The sequence below is a fragment of the Callospermophilus lateralis genome, chromosome X (assembly GCF_048772815.1).
Source record: "Callospermophilus lateralis isolate mCalLat2 chromosome X, mCalLat2.hap1, whole genome shotgun sequence".
Classification (NCBI taxonomy): Eukaryota; Metazoa; Chordata; class Mammalia; order Rodentia; family Sciuridae; genus Callospermophilus; species Callospermophilus lateralis.
Genome location: NC_135325.1, coordinates 87939433 through 87962195, shown reverse-complemented (window position 1 = coordinate 87962195; position 22763 = coordinate 87939433). Strand labels below are relative to the sequence as shown.

Genomic DNA, 22763 nt, shown 5'->3' with positions numbered 1-22763 from the left:
GTCTCTGTCTTTCATAACCTTGACAATTTTGAAAAGTATTTGTAGAATGTCCCCAACTTGGGTTTATCTTGGTATTTTTCATAACTTGGCTGAGATTATGAATTTTTTTTAATATTTATTTTTTAGTTGTAGTTGGACAGAAAACCTTTATTTCACTTATTTTTTTTTATGTAGTGCTGAGGATTGAACCCAGGGTTTTATACATGCCAGGTGAGGGCTCTACCGCAGAGCCCCAACCCCAGGCCTGAGATTATGAAATTTGAGCAAGAATACAACCAAAATAATATTGTGCTCTTCTTAGTGCATCCTGCCAGAGTTTGCATAATGTTGATGTGCCTTATAACTAACTGGTGATGGTAGCTTTGATTTCCTGCTTAAGATGGTGTCAATGTGTTTTTCCCCCAAAAAAGTTACTATTTTTCCCTTTGCAACAAAGTGATACTAATACTTATATTATATTTTAATTAATACAATAATGAAATACTTGGGGGAGATACTTTGAAACTATGCAATATCCAATTTCAACTATTAACTTTTGCTCACCATTGTTAGCATTCACTGTTTTTTAATTTTTTCTTGTAGCAATTATTCCTGTGATGTTCTGATGGAGATTTTCTATTTCTTTTATTTCTTCTACATTTATTAATTAGAATTCTTATGTAAAGAAGATTTGTCCCTTTTGCCTCATTTGTTTATTTAGCCAATCATTTATTTATAAGACTAGGAATTATGAATATTATCTTATTCTTTGGGATATAATCTAATATTATCATTATTCTGTTGCCCAAATTGTATCAGTTTTTACCATTAGGTTTGGCCCCTGTGACTTTTTGACATGTTTCTTTTTTTTTTTTAAGCACTTTTTTTTTCCTGACACCAGACTATACCAGGCTCATATTGCATTTTCCTCCTCCCTGTCTCTGGAATTGACTACTCCAAAGAGCTTGTGTTCTTTTTTTTTTTTTTTTTGGTGCTGGGGATTGAACTCAGGGCCTTGTGCATATGAGGCAAGCATTCTACCAACTGACTATATCCCCAGCCTTCTTGTTCCTTTTACTGGGAAAATTATTTGGAAATCAAGATCCAGTTGCTGGATATGCTCATTGCCACTGGGGTATCACTATTTCTAGGCCTGGAAGGAAATTTTTTAACAGAATAAACATTTAAAGATCATATCCTTTTGACTGAGTAGTTCTGCTAGAAATATATACTATAGTGGCACTGGCATAAATGTGTTGATAAATATGCTCATTGTTATATTTCTGACAATGAGAAATCAGACAAACCCAAAATGTCCACCAATAGAAAATATTGGTTAGACTTAATGGAGATATGGTCATATAATGGAATGCCACAGAAGCGATATATGGTGTATCTGTGTTCTCTGAAATGGAAAGACATGTAAGAGAGTTGTATTTTTTTAAAGCAAGTTGCAAATGTGTATGATTTGATTATATGATAATATGACTTAATTTTTGCTTTGAAATTGTGTATGTGTAATTAAGATGCTTAGAAAAAAGGATTCAAGTTTACTTGACAAATTTATTTCTAATCAAATAAAACAGGTACTTTCCCTTTATTTAATATATTTTGTAATGTTTGGATAAATATTAAAACTCTACTTGTTTATTTGTTTATTTATTTTTGCAGTACTGGGATTGAACCTACAGTGCTTTATCGTTGAGCTACTTCCCCAGACCTTTTTATTTTGTGTTTTGAGACAAGGGCTCACTAAGTTGCTGAAGCTGGCTTCCTGCCTTGTCCTCCAAAGCCTCCTGGATTACAGATATGCACCACTGTACCTGGCTTTAAAACTCTTTTTTTTTAAAAAAGTTTCTAACTTTTCCATGAAACAGCATTCTAGTCTATTGCAGTCTAGAATTATTTCTATAGTTTTTATACTGTACACAATAATTTTTTGGTAGTTATACTTCAGTTTTTATATTTTATTAATATATTTTAATATTTATGAATCAAGTGAACCACAATCTTATGATCATTTCAGTTTCTAGGAACACTTATACACATAAATATTCTCAAGGGGAAAGAAAAGATTCTTTCATAGCTTAAAGTCTGAGCAGTACCCTCTAAGAGTTTGCATAGGATAATTACGAAGTCATGTTTTAAGTGAGACATTTTTTGTTCCTTTGTAATTTAATATTTAGTGGTAAGTGTACACTTTTTATTTCTGAAAAGTTTGGAATATATAAATGTGTAAAAATATTAAAGTATATAAAATTCACTTGTAATCACCACACAGCAGTAACTTGCCTAAATATTTGGTGTTCATGTTACTAATTTTTCTGAATTCATAACACTCAAACATAGGTATAGTATAATGGAATCATATTTACTGTTATATTATTTCTTGATAGTTCTACTAAACTTTGAATTGCATTCCACTATGACAGTTTTTACCCATAAGTATTTGCCAGTTTATATATTATAGATACTTCTCTAAAATAAAACCTATATAAGACCATTGCTTAGGAAATTGCTTTAAAGAGGACTTGCCAGAATCTACTTTCAGATTTGAATATTATGTGAAAGTTTCTTAATATTTTTCCACTCTTTTCTGAAATGTTTCATTTTGAACTTAAGATTTGCCTTGAGACATTAACTACCAGAGGACAATTCATCATGCTTGAAGTATTTCCAACAGATACTATCACAAGTTTAGTATTTACTTTACTTTTGGAAGAAGGTTTTCAAAATATTGGCTAACAGACTAACTTATTTACAGAAAGGGCATAACCAAACATATTAGTGGTTTGTTTTTAAGTCTGTCCCAAAATATGAGGGTTGTCTGAAATTAAACAACACTGCCTTGTATATGTATCACTGTTTGCTTTTTTTAAAATCATTTTTTACTCTCATTAGTTGCATGAATATTGTTTTGGTCCCTGGTGACTTGGCCTTTCTCAGTGTTGCCTTCTTCCCTAATTTTGTAAGATGATAAAATTTCAATGCTCTATCATCTTTTTTCATGTTACCAGGTTATTATTAAATAGAAATAAACCTTATCCAACACTTTAGTTTGTTAAAAATTCTCTTAGCTCAGACTTTCCACCTTCCATATATCACCAAAAAAGTAAAAAAAAAAAAAAAAAAAAAAAAAAGTGAAAAGTCTGAATAAAGTTTGTATTATAATTTTAGCCAAATTATCACTGTCCCTGATCATGTATAACTAGAACTTGCATGGTGGTAATATGCTTAGTTCTTTTATATTAAATTATTTCTTCAATTTATTTTAATAGAAAGACTGTAAATGACAGTGTGGTTTTGTAGGAGGGAGGCTGGAAGAGAGGAGAGTGCAGGGCCAATTTTTCTGTAGTATAGAAAAACTCCTTTAGGCTAGCTTAGAAAGATTACTTTCAGGGCTGGGGATAGCTCAGTTGGTAGAGGGCCTGCCTCCCATGCACAAGGCCCTAGGTTCAATCCCCAGCATCACAAAAAAAAAGTATTAAAAAAAAAAGAAAGATTACTTTCATTCCTTTTTCTTTTTTCTTTTTCTTTTTCTCTTTTCTTCCCTTCCCTTCCCTCCCTCCCTTCCTTCCTTCCTTTTGGCAGCAGGTGGTAGAGTGAGAATTTTGGAGATGGAACTCAGGAGGGCTCACATGCTAAGTGCATGCTCTTCCACTGAGTTACACCCTCAAACCCTCTATCTTTTTTTTTTTTCCATACTGGAGATTGAATCCAGAGGCACTTAACTACTGAGCCATATCCCCAGACCTTTTTATTTTTTATTTAGAGACAGGGTCTCACTGAGTTGCTTAGGGTCTTGCTAAGTTGTCGAGGCTGGCTTTGAACTTGTGATCTTCCTGCCTCAGCCTCCTGAGATGTTGGGATTATAGGCATGGGCTACTGCACCCCAAAACCCCTCTTTCTTTTTAAAAAGGAAATGACCTTTAAGGTTATAGGCATCAAGAAACATTTTACCATCTTTTGGTACTGGGGATTGAACCCAGAGACGTGTTCATGAGTGTTCTACCACTGCACTACAGTCCTGGCCCTTTTTAAGATTTTTATTTTGAGATAGGGTCTTGCTAAGTTGCTAAGGCTGGCCTTGAACTTGGAATCCTCCTGCCTCAGCCTCTGGAGTCCTTGGGATTATAGGCATGTGTCAGACTATGCTGGGCTTTATCATTGTTTGCATTAAACAACCTCTTAGAGTTGCTTCTTGTTGCCCAGCTGATTTGGGCCCGTAAAATTGTATGTGACTAGGTTGAAACCGGTGCTCTCATGCAGTTGGAAGAGTTTTCTGACACTTGACCATCCTCCACAACTTCTCTAGTGTCAAGGGTCAAGTTTTGACTATCCTCTGCAAATTTTTATTGATGGAATTATTTTCCAAATGTAATAAACTAGTAGATAATTGTAGGTATTTCCCTCCCTCCTCCCTCCCCCCAGCCTCCCATCACTTACAGATCTTTAAATGCTTTTACAGAAGGGTGGTTTTTTGGTCATTTTTCAATTATCAGGATTATCGGTGGAAATAATATATAATTTGCATATACAACTATGAAGTTTTTCTCTTACAACTGTTACCTCATGAGCTCTTTGGACTTTAATATGTATATTCAGGATTCCCCATCCTTCATATTAGAGTAAATGGGAGAAAAATAAGAAAATCTTAAATAACCTGTCTTCTGTTTATCAGTAGTCTTAACCATTTGTGTTCAGACTTGTACTTTTTAAAATATGAGATAGCATTTATTCTAGTAGTAATATGAAAGCAAAAGCAAATGTGCTGATACTATTTTCCAAAATGTAGACGGTGGATATTAACTTGAGTTTGAAAGTAATTCTGTTAAACAGAACAAAAGGCATCACCTGTTATTTTAGTGATAGATCTGGACACAAATCATTCTTTCTATTATCTTTCTAATGGTACCAAAGGAGAAAATTCCAGTTAATACTAGTTGGTTAGTGTGATGATTACAGATATGTGGATATTTGTTGTTATGACTTCCATTGGAATATCTAGATTAAAAATACTTGAAGGATTATTCTCACAACATAATTATATGCAAGTAGTAGTGAGTGATAATGGATGGAATAAAATCTTCAGTTTTTTAGAATCATGGCATCATATGCCCAGACACTCCTGTGGTGTTGAAATGTAAGTTAGCAATATGAAATTAATGAAGGGTCTTATTTTACTAAATTGCTGAATGATTAGTGTTTAGATGGTAACTAATATTCTACTGCATTGTCTAAAAAAGGTTGATCCTCAACCACAAAACTGATCTTCAGACTTTTTTGGTTTATGTATTTTGTATTTTAAAGAACATCACAAAAGGTTGGGGTTGTGGCTCAGTGGTAGAGCACTTGCCTAGCATGTGTGAGGCACTGGGTCTGATTCTCAGCACGGCATATAAATAAATGAATAAAATAAAAGGTCCATCAACAACTAAAACAATTTTTTAAAAAAATCATCTATTTATAAATTGAGGAAAGATGAAAATATCTTTAGTTTTCTATTTAGACCAGGGCTGTGTTTATATTTGCATTGTTTAAAGGAAAATATTTACTTAAGTTTTGATGGAAACATAACTAGACATCTCCAGGTATTTGGGAGGAGGGATGTCTGTCTTGGTAGATTGAATAACTTGCTATGGTCACATATTGTCTTTCATCTCTGAACTTGGTATTGTCTGACAGTGGGGAATCAAAGATACAAAGAAAGATATTAAGAACAGTTTCTTATTTTTCCGTTGGTGCCTGGCTTACATAGGTTACAGTGCATAGGTAATGTGAAACAGCACTTGACTTTTACAGGATTCATTTCTCATGTCACTATACTCATAAATGTTGTCTCTTACTGCAGATTGAAATCACAGAAGACATACGTGTTCCTAAAAGGAAAAGAGGAAATCTGTAAGTATGTGTTGTTCAGAAGTTCTAGATGTGTAATTGTATCAACTTTTTGAGAAAATTAAGGGACCATACTAACTGGCATCTTGATACTTTTTACCTACGATGGTGTTTAAAATGCAATACTTGGGAAAATAAAATAGGAAAATGTTTTACCCTGTGCAACTTCTAAGATTTAAACCATTTGCCACTCACTTATAAAAGAGCAAGTAGCAACTAAATTCCAAATAAATTCTTTTTCTTTGAGTCATACCTAGAAAGAAGTCTCAGATTGGAATTTCAATTTTGACTCCTGAGGTGTACAAGCTATGTGTCTTTGGCAAGTTGCTTGCCTTCCCATTGCTTCAGTTTTCTCATCTGTAAAATTGGCTTGAGAGTAAACACACAATCAGTGGTTCATTATTATTGGTGAAGTCAAATCTGTAGCAATTTATACTTGCCCCAATAAATTAAAGCTTATTTCTAGTTACTGGCTATTTCTCAAACTAATTTAAGTTTATTTCTGATCTTCATAAATTTAAGTATTGGCAATGTCCTTCACTGAGGTCTCTACTCTAGCCCATGATATGGAGTAAATAAATGTAACAGAACACCTAAACTTAAAATCATAGTATCGGAGCTTTGGACTTTGAAAATTGCCTAGTCCAGTGGTTCCCAAATACTGATTTTTAGACAAGTGGCTATCTAATGAAAAAGTTTGTACTGGTTTGAGGTGAAATGAGGAAAAGGACAGCAGATCATTAGTTTTTTAAAAAATCAAAACATTTTTCATTTAAAGGATTGCTGCTTCTTATAGGATATGTACTTCTAATTTTTGAGAGTAAACATGTTCTTTTTTATTTAATGAAATGATGGTGATAGTAAATGGTAGGACTCTTTTTTAAATGTTCATATCTGGCAAAAAATTGACAGCTCTCTATCTTTTCTTTTCACTATTTTATTTTTAAAAATTTAAATTGTCTTTGATATCTTAAAATTTGAAACCAACTTTCTCATTTTACAGATAAGAAGTAGGCATTGAGAGGTTATTTACTTGGTTACAGGCCTTATAGCTCAATAGTTCCTGAACGAAAACCAAAACCCTATATCTGATGCTGCCTCTCTAGTATTTCTGGTCTTTTGGGAATTGCTTTCATTTTAATAGCTTATGAACATCAAATAGAAGATATAGTAGCTTTTATGGACCAATAACAATTTTTTTTTATTTCTGAGCACAAACAAATTAAAAAGATTTAATGTTTTTATATATCTAAGCATTGGCAAAACATCTGACCAATTGTGTTTAAGGATTTACAGATAGTATCCTGCAGCACTTTGAAGAATTCTCTTCAATTATCATAGCTTTGTCTCAGCTCCCCCCAAATGTGTTTCAAAATAGAAATCAATAATTCCCTTATCAGGTAAACAAATGAATATTAAGAGAGAGAACAGTGTGGAATGCATTCTTGCCCCTAACATGGAGACATTAACTGTAGAAGTAATTTTCCATGGCTTCCTGTATTTGGTTTTTGTATGGCTTCTTATTTGAGAATTCTTTAATTTCTGCAATGTCAGACGTACCCTTAATGAAATGTTAAGAATAAAAATGGCTTTTTAAAATTATCTATTGTGTTTTGTATATGTGCCCTTCTTTTCTTTATCAGCTTCTGATATGTGAATGTTGATGTTGATGGAATGGCCATACAATTTCAATCTTCAATAGACTTATCAGTTTGAGTTCTTTCGTTAGTTTCACTTATAAGATATTTAATACTGCTGAGAAGAGAGAGATCTCCTTCAAAAACATGCTACAGTTTCACATTAGGATGGTTATGCAGCTGAATTGTAATGATGGACTTGGCCATTTTGTAAGAAATGGCTTAAGACTACATTGTTGTGTAACTTTTAGCAGTACAAATTACTGACTGGGAAATAACATTGGCAAATAGCCTACATGTTAAACTACCCTCTTCTCTAGAAAATGGGGAGGGCAGGTCATGGGGCCAAAAAAAAAATCATCTAGTTGCAAAATTATCCTTGTGACACAAAGATATTCCTGTGGGAAATACTGCTAGTTACCAGATTATTTTTGAATGTACACTTATATTTGACAGCCCTCAATTTACTTTGTTAAGAATAAAAATGGCTTTTTAAAATTATCTGTTGCCTTTTGTATATGTGCATATACAATGTACAAATTGTATATTTCAGATGATAGGAGATGGATATATAACCTGCAGATATACGCTGTATATCTGTTACTTAAACAAAACACATTTATTATTAATAAGTTAACTCAAAAGTTAAGTTCTGTAACCTATTTCTGATTATCTTATGTTAAAATCATAAATGTGTCTGACAGAGAAAAACACCCAGGAAATTAAAAATTTTACAGATGAAATCAAAGTCACATCATGGAGTTGATGGGCAGTTTCATTTAGCAGCAAGGTGTAAAATCTTGAAATTGTCATTGTGTTATCTGGTTCCCTTCTATAGCATTGAGCTATTTATGTTTCTCTCCAAATACCTAAGTCCCAGAATTTGTTTTTTCTCCCTTTTTCATGATGTTTAGTAAAGTTAAATTATAACATCATACTTTGTCAATAGGTGCCACTTTTCAGCAAATTTTACATTCAATGTTACTTAAAGCTTGCGGGTAAATTATATACAAGTAATTCCCAATGTAAGAAATCTACATATTTAAAAAATCAATTGCATCTGGATTGCTTAAGATGAGCAGTAGATTCATAATCATATACAGTGTATGTATAGTGTGTAGGCAGCGACATTGGCTCCTAGATCTCCTCGTTTCAACATGTATAGATAGGATCCAAAGTATGACAATTTATGACCTAGAAAAAACATCTGATGCATGGTGGAGATACTCTTAAGGCATTATGGGAGGGAATTCATGCTAGAGCCTGAAAGAGTATCTTCAACATGGCTGCCGAGGTGCTTTCTTTACTGGGAAAAGCTGGGAAGAGACTGGCAGGATGGAGACTGCAGGAATTAATATCACTCCAGGTGATGAAGTAAACAGGTTTGGTTAATCTTGTGAGAGACGCACCCAAAGATCAGTCAGAGTTGTCATATGCTTTGAGTCAAAATAACTAGGCATGAGTGCTATGTGTTTCTAAAGGGCATCTATATATTCATCCCAGGTTTTTGTTTTGCTTTTTATCAGTTTTAAAATGTATTTATTATAATTACTATATAGTAATTATAATAAAAGGTTAAAGTTTGATTGCACAAATTATTTCATATTGATTAGACTTATTTATAAAAATTTTAACTTAGACTAAAGAGGGGCATGTAATATATATATTTCATGTGCTAATTCATCTTGCAGACTGGCTGATACAGATCCTGCTAGCTACTCTTAATGCCTTTAATGTCTTAAAATATTAACATTTTCTAAGTTTAAAGTATAAAGTCAATTACATTGCAATATACCTCCTTAAGGTTTGATTTCATTTAACAAATATAACCATTCTTTTTAAACCATTCTTTTTAAACATAGTATTTGAGCTTTCTCTTGTGTATTTTAAAATCATTTGGAAGTTTTTAGTAGTGTGTGAAACAAGATTTTTATAAAAGCACTCCACCCCTTTACAAAAGCCTTGGTGATGCAACATCTATTTAGAAATATGACTTTTAAAAGCATAACAGGTATTCTTATTTTTTAATCTTTTGGAACTCTTGTAATTATTTTCTTGTTTAATGCTTAGTTGATATACCTAATTCTTTTTAGAAGGGAAAATATCTCTCTTTGGTATTTAAATTAGTCTTAAAATAATGTGGGACTTGAAACAATGTGATTTTTAAGTGAAATCATTGATTTTCAAATTGATTTTTTTTAACATTTTCATAAGAGGTTAATGTCAAAGCCAGGTGTATTTGTCATTGCTGTGTTTCAACTTGACAATTGCACTGATCTTTGCTTGGTTTAGTTCATTTCCTAAATCTTTTGGGAAAGTATCTTGGCATTAATTGACTTCAATATATTAGTTTTTTCACTATTAAATTGATGTTGTGCCACATGCTTCTGGGGGAAATGATTTCTTCTTTTAAATTCAGATTTAATTACTATGTAGTATTTGTTTACTTTGTGTACTGGAGCTTAATGTATCACTAATGCTTTTTGTGTTTAACTTTTCTCGGAGTGTTTGAATTAACTGGAATGAAATACTTATCATTAAAATTGACCATAGAACAAAAAAAATTATATCTGGTTTTTCGCTAAAACTTCTAGGATTCACCAAACATCTTGAGAGTTTTTTTTTTTTTCAACCTTAACCTCTGTTATTGCCATAGGATGTAGAACAGATCAGTGTTCAATATTCAAAATTGTTGCTAGGATTTCTTCATACATAAAGTTCATTCTTATCTATTTAAATTATTCTAGTATAACCAGGATCACAGGTAGTAGAATCATCAGAGCCCAAATCCCTACTCACTGTACTTAACTCTGGGGAATTACTTAATCTCTATGAATCTGTTATAAAGTGAGGGTATTTCTTTGAAGGATTAAATGAGATAATATATCTAAATTATATATTAGATATATCTAAAGGAAAGCACACTACCTCACCCATAGTAAACACTCAACAGTAGTTAAGATTATGGTTCTCATATGGCATTAAGAACTTCAACAGGAGCACTTAACTATCCCATGACTGAAGATGATGCCTCTTCCAGACAGATACATTACCTGATCTTAAGGACTTCATGTTCTAACAGTGGGACAGCAGTATCACTTTTTTTGTGTATGAAAGGACAGCATACCTTTGTAAAAGGCATTAATAAAAGAGCACAGAGTGAAAATTGTGTAACCCTTGTGCTTTTTAATCCCTTTACCCTCTGCAATAGGTGGTTTTTCCAGCCTAGAATTTTCTGTTAAGCAACCAATAACATATTCAAATTTATTCTAACTGGTAGGATTGTAAGAGCATAGTATTTCCTAGAGTGTTGGCACATAAAAATGATCTTTTTATTTTTTAGTACCTTGCTTGGAATCCAGGAGCACTTAACCACTAAGCCTCATCCCTGACCCATTTTTTTAAATCATTTTTAAAATTTTCAGCCAGGGTCTCGCTGAGTTGTTTAGGGCCTTGCTAAAAACTGCTGAGACTGGCTTTGTACTTGAAATCCTCTTGCCTCAGTCTCTGGAGAGGCTGGGATTATAGGCATGTACTATACTGCTATACCTGGCCACAAATGATATTTTAAAATAAGGTTAAGTGCATACAGATTATTGTACTTATATATGCTTTTACTTTTTAGTTTCAGAAAATTCTACATACCTTCTTATTCAACAAATCTGTTGAACAACTAACACAATAGAGTTACTGTTTTGGTCACTGAGGATTCAGCAGCAAACTATAAACTCTCTACCTCATGGGGATTATGTTCTAATGGGGGCATAGACATTATTCATGAAAAATAAAACCTATTATGTATTAGTGAAAAGTGCTAAGGAGAAAAATAAAGCAAGAAAGGAAGTGTCAGAGGTTTGGTTTTCAAAGAGGGTGACTGAAGAAGTCCCCTCTGAGAAGTTACTTGATTAAAGACCAAAAAGAAGCAAGCAGAACATTTCAGGCAGAGAGAATAGAAAGTACAAAGGCAAGATCATTTTTGATATGTTCCAGGAACATCAAGGGACAAGTAGAACTGCTGTAGAATGAGCCAGGGGAAAGAGTAGTAGGAGGTGAGGTAAGAAACTTGATGCGTAGCAGAAAGATAATATATTTTTGTAGATCACAGTAAGAACTTTAACTTTTGAATGAATCATTTGGCAATTCTTTGAAGATTTTTGAGCAGAGGAATGATATGATCTAATTTACATTTTAAGAAGAGCACTCAAGCTCCTGGGTTTAGAATTTATTGTAGGGGAAGAAGGTAAAAGTAGGTAGATTAAATCAGTTATTGAATTTATCCACATGAGCGATGATAATGGCTTGAGCCAGGATGGCAATAGTAAAGATGGTGAAAAATAGTTGAGTTAGATATTTATTAAGTAGAGCCATTAAGTATTACTGATGTCTAGGAAGTGGTGGAATGTGTGAGAAAGAGAAGACTAAGTATGAATCCAAGATTTTTGGTCAAAGCTACTGAAATACACTGAGACAGACAAGACTGGGAGAAATAGAATTGTGGAAGGACAATCAGTGGCTTAGTTTTGAACTTGCTAAGTTTGAGGTATTTAACTGACATCTAAATGGATTCAGTAAGGAAACTTTTGGATATACAAATTTGTATTTAAGGCAGAAATTTGGGAATCATCACCATATATATGATATTTAAAGCTACAGGACTAAATGAGATCACTGTAGGATTGAGTGGAGATAAATGAGAGATTCAGGGAATGAGCAGGATAGCATTTAGATGTCAGGGAGATGATGAAGAAGCAAGAAAGAAAACTGAAAAGGAACAGCCAGAGAAATAAGAAAACCTGAAGAATGCAGTGTCCTGGAAGCCAAACAAAAATTTCAAGTAGAAGGGTCATCTATGTTAAAGGCTACCAGTGGGTGAAGGAAGATGAGGGCTGAACTTTAATTGACTATTGAATCTAACAATACGCAAGTCATTGGCAACGTTGATCAGAAAAATTTTATGTAGTGGTAGGGGACAAAAGCCTGCATGTACTGGGTTCCAAAGAAAATCGAAGGTAACTGTAAGACTGCATAGACTGTTGCAAGGAGTCCTAAAGAGAAGAAGAACTGGTATAACTGAGAGCTAGGTACAAGACAGGGAATGGTTTTTAAGATGAAATATAGTAGTTTGTTATAACACTGATGGGAACAATTCAGTACAGCAGGAAATATTAATGGTGCAGGAGGGAGAAGGACAAAGGGGTAGAACAGCAGCACCATGACCATGTATATATAAAGGTGTCATGCACAAGGGAAGGGGTTGCCCTCAGCTGTGAGCATACACAGTTCCTCCACAGTCACAGAAGAGTGAAGCACATGGGGCCACAGATGCAAGTAGGCTGATAGTCAGGGGAGTCTGTGAAGCTTTTTAGATTATTTCCATTTTCTCTGAAAAATAATAAGCCAGGTCAGAAACTGAGAATGAGGTTGGAAGTGAAATATTGGGGGTCTGAAGAGAGAGAATAAGGTGTGAAACCTAGAAGTGTGAGTCGGTGAGTAGACTCGTGCAAGTGTGGCTTCTGTGCAGCATGGAGAGCCCATTTGAAGTTGCAACCATGAACCTAAAGTGAGACATTCAGGACAGTAATGTGTTTCTTCAAATTCAGCTATGTGAGTACATTGTGTGGAGAATTGAATTGAACCAGGTTGTGGTTTAGCTGAGTTCAGCAAAGTGAGAGAGTGACAAGAGTTGAGGGTATGTGCCGGGGGACTGATTTTGATTGCCCATGCAGTTTTTATGGGAGAAAACAAAGGATTCTCCCAGGAATACTACAAAGTAGGTAATATAAACAGTATTCCTACTTTACAGATGAAGCTGCTGATAAAGTTTTTAAGTGACAGGTCATATTTCATAACTTGTTCAAAGCCACACTTAAAAGCAGACATTGAGGTTAGAACTGATAACTGCCTGGAATATCAGACTTTCTCCAGAATACAATTTATCTTCCCTTAGTACATACCAGAGCATCCATCTTGAGTTGCAAAATCATCATACACACGTCTTTAATGTCTAGCTGCTGTGTAGTAAAGTTGATTAGGAAGTCATTGTTTTCTCACTGACTTACATCATAAAAATGGATCAGCAGTTTACATGAAAAACATTAAACATTTGCCATATTACTTTCTGTTTTCAAAAACATCCTATGCTGTTCTTTCCCCTTTCATTTGCTCAGCTATTTATTTTCACTGGTAGGACTGTCCTTGTGTCCCAGTCATTGTCCCTTGCTTTTGAAAACATAGCGATCCTTCACAATTATTATGAAAATTGTGTGTGTGTGTGTGTGTGTATGTATGAGAGAGAGAAAAAAAACCAGATAGACACAGACCTTTCTTGATGGCTGAAATTTCTCATCCACCCCAAAGTGGATGCAATTTTCCTGCTCTTTTGAATTCCTTTAGCATTTTGTTCCTTCTGCTTTTATGGGGCTTTTCATATTCTGCTCTATAGTTATTCATGAGTTAATCTCTCTGTTCCTACCATGCATTTGAACACGTATTATTTGAACATATACAGGCTTTAAAGTTTGAGGGTGTATTTTACTCATGTTGTATCAACTGCTCAACACAATTCTCTTACATGCAAACTTTTTTTAAGTGAAATGAAATGTTCAAATCTTTTTTTGAAATGAATTTATCAGTAAACCAAGTGTGACTCCAGAAAACCTTTGGAAAAGAATGATTTTAAGATGATAAGCAAAACAGGGCAGAGGCCAACTGGTGTGCCTGAAAGAGCACTGGGTGTTCAGTTTGTGCTATACAATTCATTTGCTTCTCTTTAAGATTAGAGATCAGAAAATATCAGTGGTTTGAATACTCAGCTGAACAGGACGTTCTAAGGAGTCCCATCAGGGGCTATTACAGCCTCCTCCACTTGAGCAGCTCTGCTTTTTGTTTTATCTATATCCGTATTTTCTCATCCATGTAAATTTTATTCAAATGGATGATCCATGACTCCCTCACCATGACCAGAAAAAAAAATTTAAAACTTTGAAACTAAATGATTTCTCTGGTCTCCCCTCACCTGAATGTCCTTTGAGCATTGCCTAGTGTGTGCATTTAGTATGTCTCTCTACTAAGCACTGAAGGTATGTAGAAGGTATTTCCCTTCCTCCAAGACTTAACAATGAATACATATAATAGATTAAATGTATGCAACATCATGAATGACTAAAAAACATACAATGAAATTTACATCCAAATAAATGATGAGCTTTTTAAAAAATTATTTTAGTTGTAGTTGGATGCAATACCTTTATTTATTTGTTTTTATGTGATGCTGAGGACTGAACCCAGGGCCTTACATGCACTAGGCAAGCACTCTACCACTGAGCCACAACCTCAGCCTCCCTGAACAATGAGCTTTTTTTTTTTTAAAAAAAAAATTTTAGTTGTAACTGGACACAATAACAATTTCACTTATTTATTTTTATGTGGTGCTGATGATCGAACCCAGGGCCTTGCACATGCTAGGTGAGCGCTCTACCACTGAGCCACAACCCAAGCCCAAATGATGAGCTTTTCAGAAATTGATTTCTACTTCTTTGTATGTCTTTGGCCCTAAGTGACAATTTTTCATTTGAGGGTGGGTTAGTATTTAAGGAAATTTTAGATATTTGAAGACATATTTTTTGTCTTCTAATATTGTCCCTGAGAATTTATATATCCAAACAAGTATTTTTATTTTTTTTTTAAACGTGCTGGGCCGCGCCGAAGCTCTCTTTTTTTTTTGAGAATTTTTAATATTTATTTTTTAGTTTTCGGCGGACACAACATCTTTGTTTGTATGTCGTGTTGAGGATCAAACCTGGGCCGCACGCATGCCAGGCGAGCATGCTACCGCTTGAGCCACATCCCCAGCCCAGTATTTTTAATTTTGGTATCTTTTATATTTCCAATAAGAAGTTATGTTTTTGTAAGTAAGTTAGCTCATTGTCTTATCTTTCAAGTTTTATTAAGGGGAATTACCAAATCTTTGTTATAAAAAAGAGGTATTGGGTTTCACAGAGTTGAGGACTGCTAGTCTGTGCTGCATACTTAGGTGCCCTGTTTTATGGAAATGATAGTAATATAATGAAGTATCAGATTGAATGGTTGATAATATAGGAACCTAGAAAAAGGCAAGATTATTGTAGACTTGAGTAGTCACGGAATTTCCAATGAAAGAGAGGACTGTATCAGGGGATCTTGTGTATATGAAGGCCAGAGGCACTTTCATAGACACTTGACATATCCTATCTTGAAGAAATGGCTTGTCAGATTGAGAAAGCAATTTCTATGTGTTAAGTGTGTAATTGAATTTAAAGTTGGAAGGTGTTTTAGTCAGCTTTTTCACTGCTGTGACTAAGTGACCCAACCAGAATAATTGTAAAGGAGGATAAGTTTATTTGAGGGCTCACGGTTTCAGAGGTCCTAGTCCATACAAGGCAGGGTCCAATATTTGGGGCTCGAGGTGAGGCTGAACATCATGGAGGAAGAAAGTGGCTGAGGAAAGTGGTTTATATGATGGTGGGGGTGGGGGTGGGGCAGGGAGAGAGAGAGAGAAAGAGAGATTCCACTCTCCTGATTCCTGTTACAAAGTATGTACCCCATAGCCACACCCCCAATGAGACACTTCCTCCAGCCACACTCCACCTACCTTCAGTTACCATTCAATTAATCCCATCAGGGATTCAATTCTCCACCAACCTTAAATTGTCTCACACATGAGCTTTTGGGGTACACCTCACATGCAAACCATAACAGAAGGACTTTTCTGTCTAGGTCAGAAATTCTTAATTCAGGGTTGTTGTCACACATTCGGGTTCATGAATTGAAATCAGGGAACTTATCCCCTGGAATTGTCTATATAATTTGCAGATCCTTCTGTGGGGAACAGGATTCATAATTCTCACTGAATTCTCAAAGGGCCCATCTACTAAGAGGTTAAGGCTTACTGATATAATTTGATCTTGAACCAAGATGATTTGCTCAAGTTTACACAGCCACTTGGTGGCAAAGATGAGGTCTGAAACCCACTGACTTCTAGTTTCATGTTCACTTCACCACACTCAGGTGAAGGACACGAACAAAGGCATAGGCAGGATTAGGTTATCATTTTGTACTAATCAATGTAAAAACAACTAGCATGCAGTCAATTAATTAAGACTAGTAGTCTGTTTGCATAAGTTGCAGAAGGATGTGCTTCAATTTGTCTTTGAAGTGAACTAATATTTTAATTTTCATAGTTGAACTATACCTTGCCATTCACCCAAATAGCTTTTTTACCCAAAGTCTGACTCCCTACAGGATAATATTATCCCTGAGAATGTTTCTGTCCTTCTTTACAAAGGCATGGTTTTTCTTACCTGCATTGGCCCCCGTTTTTTTGCCTAGTCAAATCAAAACTACTTTGCTTAATCTGTCATATCCTGTACTACCATAGTCTATTTAACCAACCTATACCCCATCCCCTAAAGTCTTCTTATTCCCACTTCATTTTTTGTCATGGGATTTCCTTATCTCAACCGCCCTCCGTTCTTCCTCCATCTACAGATGCCTAAATAAGGTCTAGCTTAAATAAATTTAATCCCTACAAGGACCCTTGTAGTTACTGTTGCCCATTTTACATTTTTTTCAACTCCTTTTACACACCACAGCACTCTGTTACATATTACCTCAGTGCTCTTCAGTGGAAATGCTTCAGTGGTCACCTTGCGAGTTGGATTCCAGGAGGTCTGGAGGGAGACCCCCAGACATCTCTAATTCCTACTTTAGCCAAAGCAAATCCAGTTCATTATTAAATATGGGCAGTTTGTATATAAGTTTTCATTTGAACAAATGGTTTAGCTGTCCCTCTTCCCCCATCCTCCAAATTTTGAATAACACTGGATCTTAGGTGCTACTTGCCTCAAGTGTTAAAACACAATAGGTGAGGGACAGGATTTAATGCTGCTTCAGACTTGTACTACTACTCCCAAGCAACTGATGCAATTTTGATTACAACGTGGGTACTTGGGAAATAATTTTACAATTGCTCCCATTTTGGGAATAGGACATAGTGTTCAACATTACTTCAGAAATTTACCTTAATGAAGAACTCAGAATAATATTTCTGGGTTGTTCCTTAAGAAATTAACCTAAATTGTGCTCATCCTCTCTCTTTGGGACACAAAACCTAATCTAATCTAATTTAAAGCTGTCTTGTTCATATACACATATTTAGAGAAACCTCATTATTGGCATACCCTGCCCTCCCAAATTTTGGTCAAACTTAAATATTATACTCGTGTATTTGCACCAGCTTTAGTGTTACCCATCTGTTTTTGTTGACTTTTTCATTGCTGTGACCAAAAGACCTGCCAAGAACTATTTTGGAAGAGGAAACATTTATTTAGTGCTCATGGTTTCAGAGGCCTCAGTCCATACATGTCCTACTTTCATCCTCAGGGCCCAGAGAGAGGTAGAACATCATGGCAGAAGAGTGTGGTGGAGGAAAGTGGCTCAGGGCATTGTACCAAGAAGCAGAGAGAGCTCTACTCAACAAGGACAAAATATAAACCCCAAAGTCATGCCCCTAGGGACGCACCTCCTCCAGTCACAGCCTATCTGCTTACAGTTACCACTAACTTAATCAACATCAGGAAATTAATGCACTAATTAGGTTAAGGCTTTCATAACCTACTCATTTCACATTCTTGCATTTTCTTACACATGATTTTTGGGAAATACCTCAAATCTAAACCAGAACGCAATCTGACTTATAAAATGATGTGCAGAGTACCAGTACACCTAAAAACTCAGAAAACATTAAATTAAGGGGCTGGGGTTGTGGCTCAGTGGTAGAGTGCTTGCCTCGCATGCATGAGGCACTAGGTTCAATCCTCAGCACCACATAAAAAATAAATAAAATAAAGTTATAAAAATACATATTTAAAAAACATTAAATTAAGAATTTGGTGCACTGAAAAACATTTATTGTCTTTAATGACTGAAAAATGAAAAATGCCAGTCTTTCAGACCAGTTATTTCAGCTCTCTGTATTAAATCAATTATATAAACTAATAAAGACCTGAGTATTTAAATCAATTGTGCTATCAACTTGTTAATACTTTTATTTTGTTTTTTTTTTTCCTGCTTTCTGCCTGGTTCATTATCTTCACCTACAGGTGTACTTTTTTGTCGGCTTCCAAAGATTACTAACTTTCTGTATCACTAAAACTGAACTGCCTTGGCTCTACTGCTGCTTTTACTGCTGCTTCCATTATTGCCTTCTTCAGCAAACTAAGGCTTTCAGAAGCCAAAGAATAACAAGAAATAAGCATCATTTTAGAAGCCTTTCCACTATGAAACTTAAACTAAATGTGCTCACCATTATTTTGCTGCCTGTCCACTTGTTAATAACAATATACAGTGCCCTTATATTTATTCCATGGTATTTTCTTACCAATGCCAAGAAGAAAAACGCTATGGCAAAGAGAATAAAAGCTAAACCTACTTCAGACAAACCTGGAAGTCCATATCGCTCTGTCACACACTTCGACTCACTAGCTGTCATAGACATCCCTGGAGCAGATACTCTGGATAAATTATTTGACCATGCCGTATCTAAGTTTGGGAAGAAGGATAGCCTTGGGACCAGGGAAATCCTAAGTGAAGAAAATGAAATGCAGCCAAATGGAAAAGTCTTCAAGAAGGTAAAGAATTTTTGTTCTTTTAATTTTTTAAGGAACTTCATTTTTCTTTATCATAAATTGAGGGAATTTTAAATATGCTGCCATTCTGTTACAGTACTGTATAACTAAATATCAAAAGGCACTTTTCATGGCTTGTGGATATTTGCTTAAGGGCATTGTGCACTTTGAATGTTATTGTAATTACTTATTTGAATAAATATACTAATAATAGAGAATGTTTCACTTTAACAGTTAATTCTCGGGAATTATAAATGGATGAACTATATCGAAGTGAACCGTAGAGTGAATAACTTTGGTAGTGGACTTACTGCATTGGGACTGAAACCAAAGAATACCATTGCCATTTTCTGTGAGACCAGGGCTGAATGGATGATTGCAGCACAGACCTGCTTTAAGTACAACTTTCCTCGTAAGTGTCTTATGTTTTTGTTGCTGTTGTTTTTTTGGTGTGGGGTGGGTGCTTTGCTTAAATGTGAAAATTGGTCCATAGGCTGGATATATAGCTAGCTCAGTGTTAGAGCACTTGCTTAGAGTGTCTGAAGCCCTAAGTTCAATCCCAGCACAACACACACACACACACACACACACACACACACACACAAGAACAATTGTTCTGAGATGCTCCTGTTTTCAAAGTAGGTCATCTGAACTGGTAATGTAGCTCAGTGGTAAAGTGCTTCATGCTTAAGGCCCTGGGTTCAGTCCTTCAGCACTACAAAACAAATAAAAGTAAAAATAATCCGCAAAAAAACTTTGAAACAAAATAAATGCTCTTTAGCCTTTCTTTTGCATGAATTATGTCTATAAAATGGTATGTACTATTGTGACTAAAAGATGTCCAATAACTCCTGTCAAAGATAGTACCTTGTACAAGCTAGTATGAGAATTGGCATCTTAATGGGTATAATGTGGAATTTTACTTTTCGATTGGAAATGAATTATGCCTGAAATGTTTAGGGTTTGGGGGTTTTGGTTTTGTATATACAAAATGATTAAGGCAACAACAACAAAAAAACATTGCTTAGGATAATTCTAGTTCATTGGTTGACTTAGATGCCTCTTATTTGACTTATTCCATTTTGCACATAAAATTGGTTTGTAACATCTTGAACTGGTATTAGAGATGTTAGATGGAAAGTAAAATTGGGTATGTTTCTGATATGTAAGCATTTGTTTTTGCCATTGTGCAAGAAATTTTTAATATTTGAGTCCAGAACAATGTCTTGCCACAAACCAAGCACTCCGTTGTTTTTTGAGTGAAGTAGAATATCCTAGGTTTAATGTAAGAATCAGAGTTTGTATATCAAACAAAAATAGATAATATGAAAATGATTCCATATGTACCCATACCCCAACTTCAATCATCAACAGTGAAAAGTGACTATTCTTAACTATGTTGATGTTTCTCTTACCAAGAGCTGAATTTCCATGTCAACTTTAGGTTTAAGTTTAGCAGATGTCCTTATATTCCACCTAAACTTGTTTTAAGTTTATATTATCTTTGTGTAGTGGCTGCTAAGGAGTAGAACTCCTTTGCCCCTTCAGGTAAGACATAGAAGTCACTAATCAGATTAGAAATTGGACCCACTGAAAAAGCTTCTTGGAAAGAGTGAGAACATTATTAGTGGCTGATCTTCTGACATGAGATTCTCAAGTTTATCAAGAATGGATCTGTTTGGGGGAACCATGACCAATAAAAGTATGTGGTACAAGGGAGCTCTTGCTGGGATAGCCCTGACCTGAGTTAAGAGTTTGGCCAGGACCTGATGGCCTTGAACATTATAGTTGACTGATTTTTGATGAGTTATGACACTTCTAGTATTTCTGGGTTTGTTTGGGTTTAGAAAGTTAGAGTGGGTTGGGGGTAGAGTGCTTGCCTAGTATGCATGAGGCCCTGGGTTTTATCCCCAGCACTGCAAAAAAAAAAAAAAAAAAAAAAATATATATATATATATATATATATATATATATATATATATATATATAAAAATAAATAAATATATATAATTCCTGGGAATTTGTAAGGATAACTTTGGGGTATTTGGGAGACTTTGAAATAAAATTAAACTACGAAATGCATTTATGTCTTTTAGTGTTCATATCATTAAGGACTGACTTAAATATTATCTTTCTAGTAAGTGTTTATTATTTAATATTTGTTTTTTAAATTACATAGTTGTGACTTTATATGCCACACTTGGCAAAGAAGCAGTAGTTCATGGACTAAATGAATCCGAGGCTTCTTATCTGATTACTAGTGTTGAACTTCTGGAAAGCAAACTTAAGGTAAGTATGAAAGTTTCCTTTTGTAAACTTTATTTTTAATACATAAAAATATAAAAATTATTTATATTCATGGGGTATCATGTGATGTTTCAAAACACATATACCTTATGCAATGTTTAAATTAGTTTAAATTTACTGTTTCCTCAAACATTTCTTTATGGTGAAAACTTTCAATATACTTTTTTTTTCTAATATAATTTGTTCTAGCTTTTTTGAGACACATAATGCATTATTATTCTCTGTAGTCACCCTACTATGGAATAACACACCAGAACTTCTTGCTCCTATCCAACTGTAACATAGTGTCCATTGTTAAACCTCTTCTCATTCCCCCCGCCCACTTTTCCCTTTTATTATCCCCAGCCTCTGGCAATTACCATTATATTCTACTCCAAGATCAACTTTTTTGGAATCCACATGTGAGTGGGATCATACATTATTTGTCTTTTTGTACCTGGCTCATTTCATTTGACATAACAATCTCCATTCTATCTATCTTGTTGTGAAGTATAGTTTTCACTTTTATGGTTGCATAGCATTCCATTGTGTATGTGTATCACATTTTCTGTATTCATTCATCCACTGATGGACACTTAGGTTGTTCTATTTCTTGGCTATTATAAATAATGCTGCTATGACCATGGGAGTGCAGGTGTCTGTTTACCATAATGATTTCACTTTATGTGGACATTTACTCAGTAGTAGATTGCCGAATAATATGGTAGTTCTGTTTGAGGAACCTCCATACTGTTTTCCATAATGGCTATACTAATTTATATTTCTATCAACAGTGTACAAAGGCTCCCTTTTTTTCACATCCTTGCTAGCATGTATCTTTAGTTTTTCTGATAATAACCATTGTAACTGATATCTCATTATGACTTTGATTTTCATTTCCCTAATTATTAGTGACGTTGAGCATTTTTCATACACTTGTTGGCCATTGTATATCATCTGTTCAGAATTGTCAATTTAGGTGTTTTGCTCGTTTTAAAATTTGGTTATTTGTTTTTGTTCTCTTGAGTTTTTGGAATTCCTTGTGTATTCTGGATATTAAGCCCTTGTTACATAGTTTACATATATTTTCTTCTATCTTATAGATTGTTTCACTCTGATGATTGTTATCCTGCATGTAGATACCCATTTTCCCCAGCACCATCTCTTTTCTTTTTTTATTAGAGCACTATAATTATACATTAGTACTTGGGTTCACTTTGACAAAATCATACATGTAAAGAATTTGTTTTTAATCCCCGTCCCTCCTTTTTCTTCCTTCCTCCCTCCCCTATTCTCCTTC

General features: G+C 34.7%; 1 protein-coding gene across 4 annotated transcripts in view; it reads left to right on the top strand.

Annotated features, from left to right (window-relative positions):
• Acsl4 (acyl-CoA synthetase long chain family member 4) overlaps positions 1–22763 on the top strand; it is an 81449-nt gene that overhangs the window by 23676 nt on the left and 35010 nt on the right. For 2 of the 4 annotated variants that reach the window (XR_013154644.1, XM_077106908.1), the window contains exons 2-5: positions 5831–5880; positions 18653–19180; positions 19412–19589; positions 21357–21466. Coding sequence is in view for 3 of the 4 variants with exons in the window: in XM_077106908.1 (XP_076963023.1) it covers positions 18830–19180; positions 19412–19589; positions 21357–21466 (639 nt within the window). In the remaining variant the exon portion in view is untranslated. The remainder of the gene's footprint in view (positions 1–5830; positions 5881–18652; positions 19181–19411; positions 19590–21356; positions 21467–22763) is intronic. The other 2 variants (XM_077106910.1, XM_077106909.1) reach the window with 2 other exon arrangements.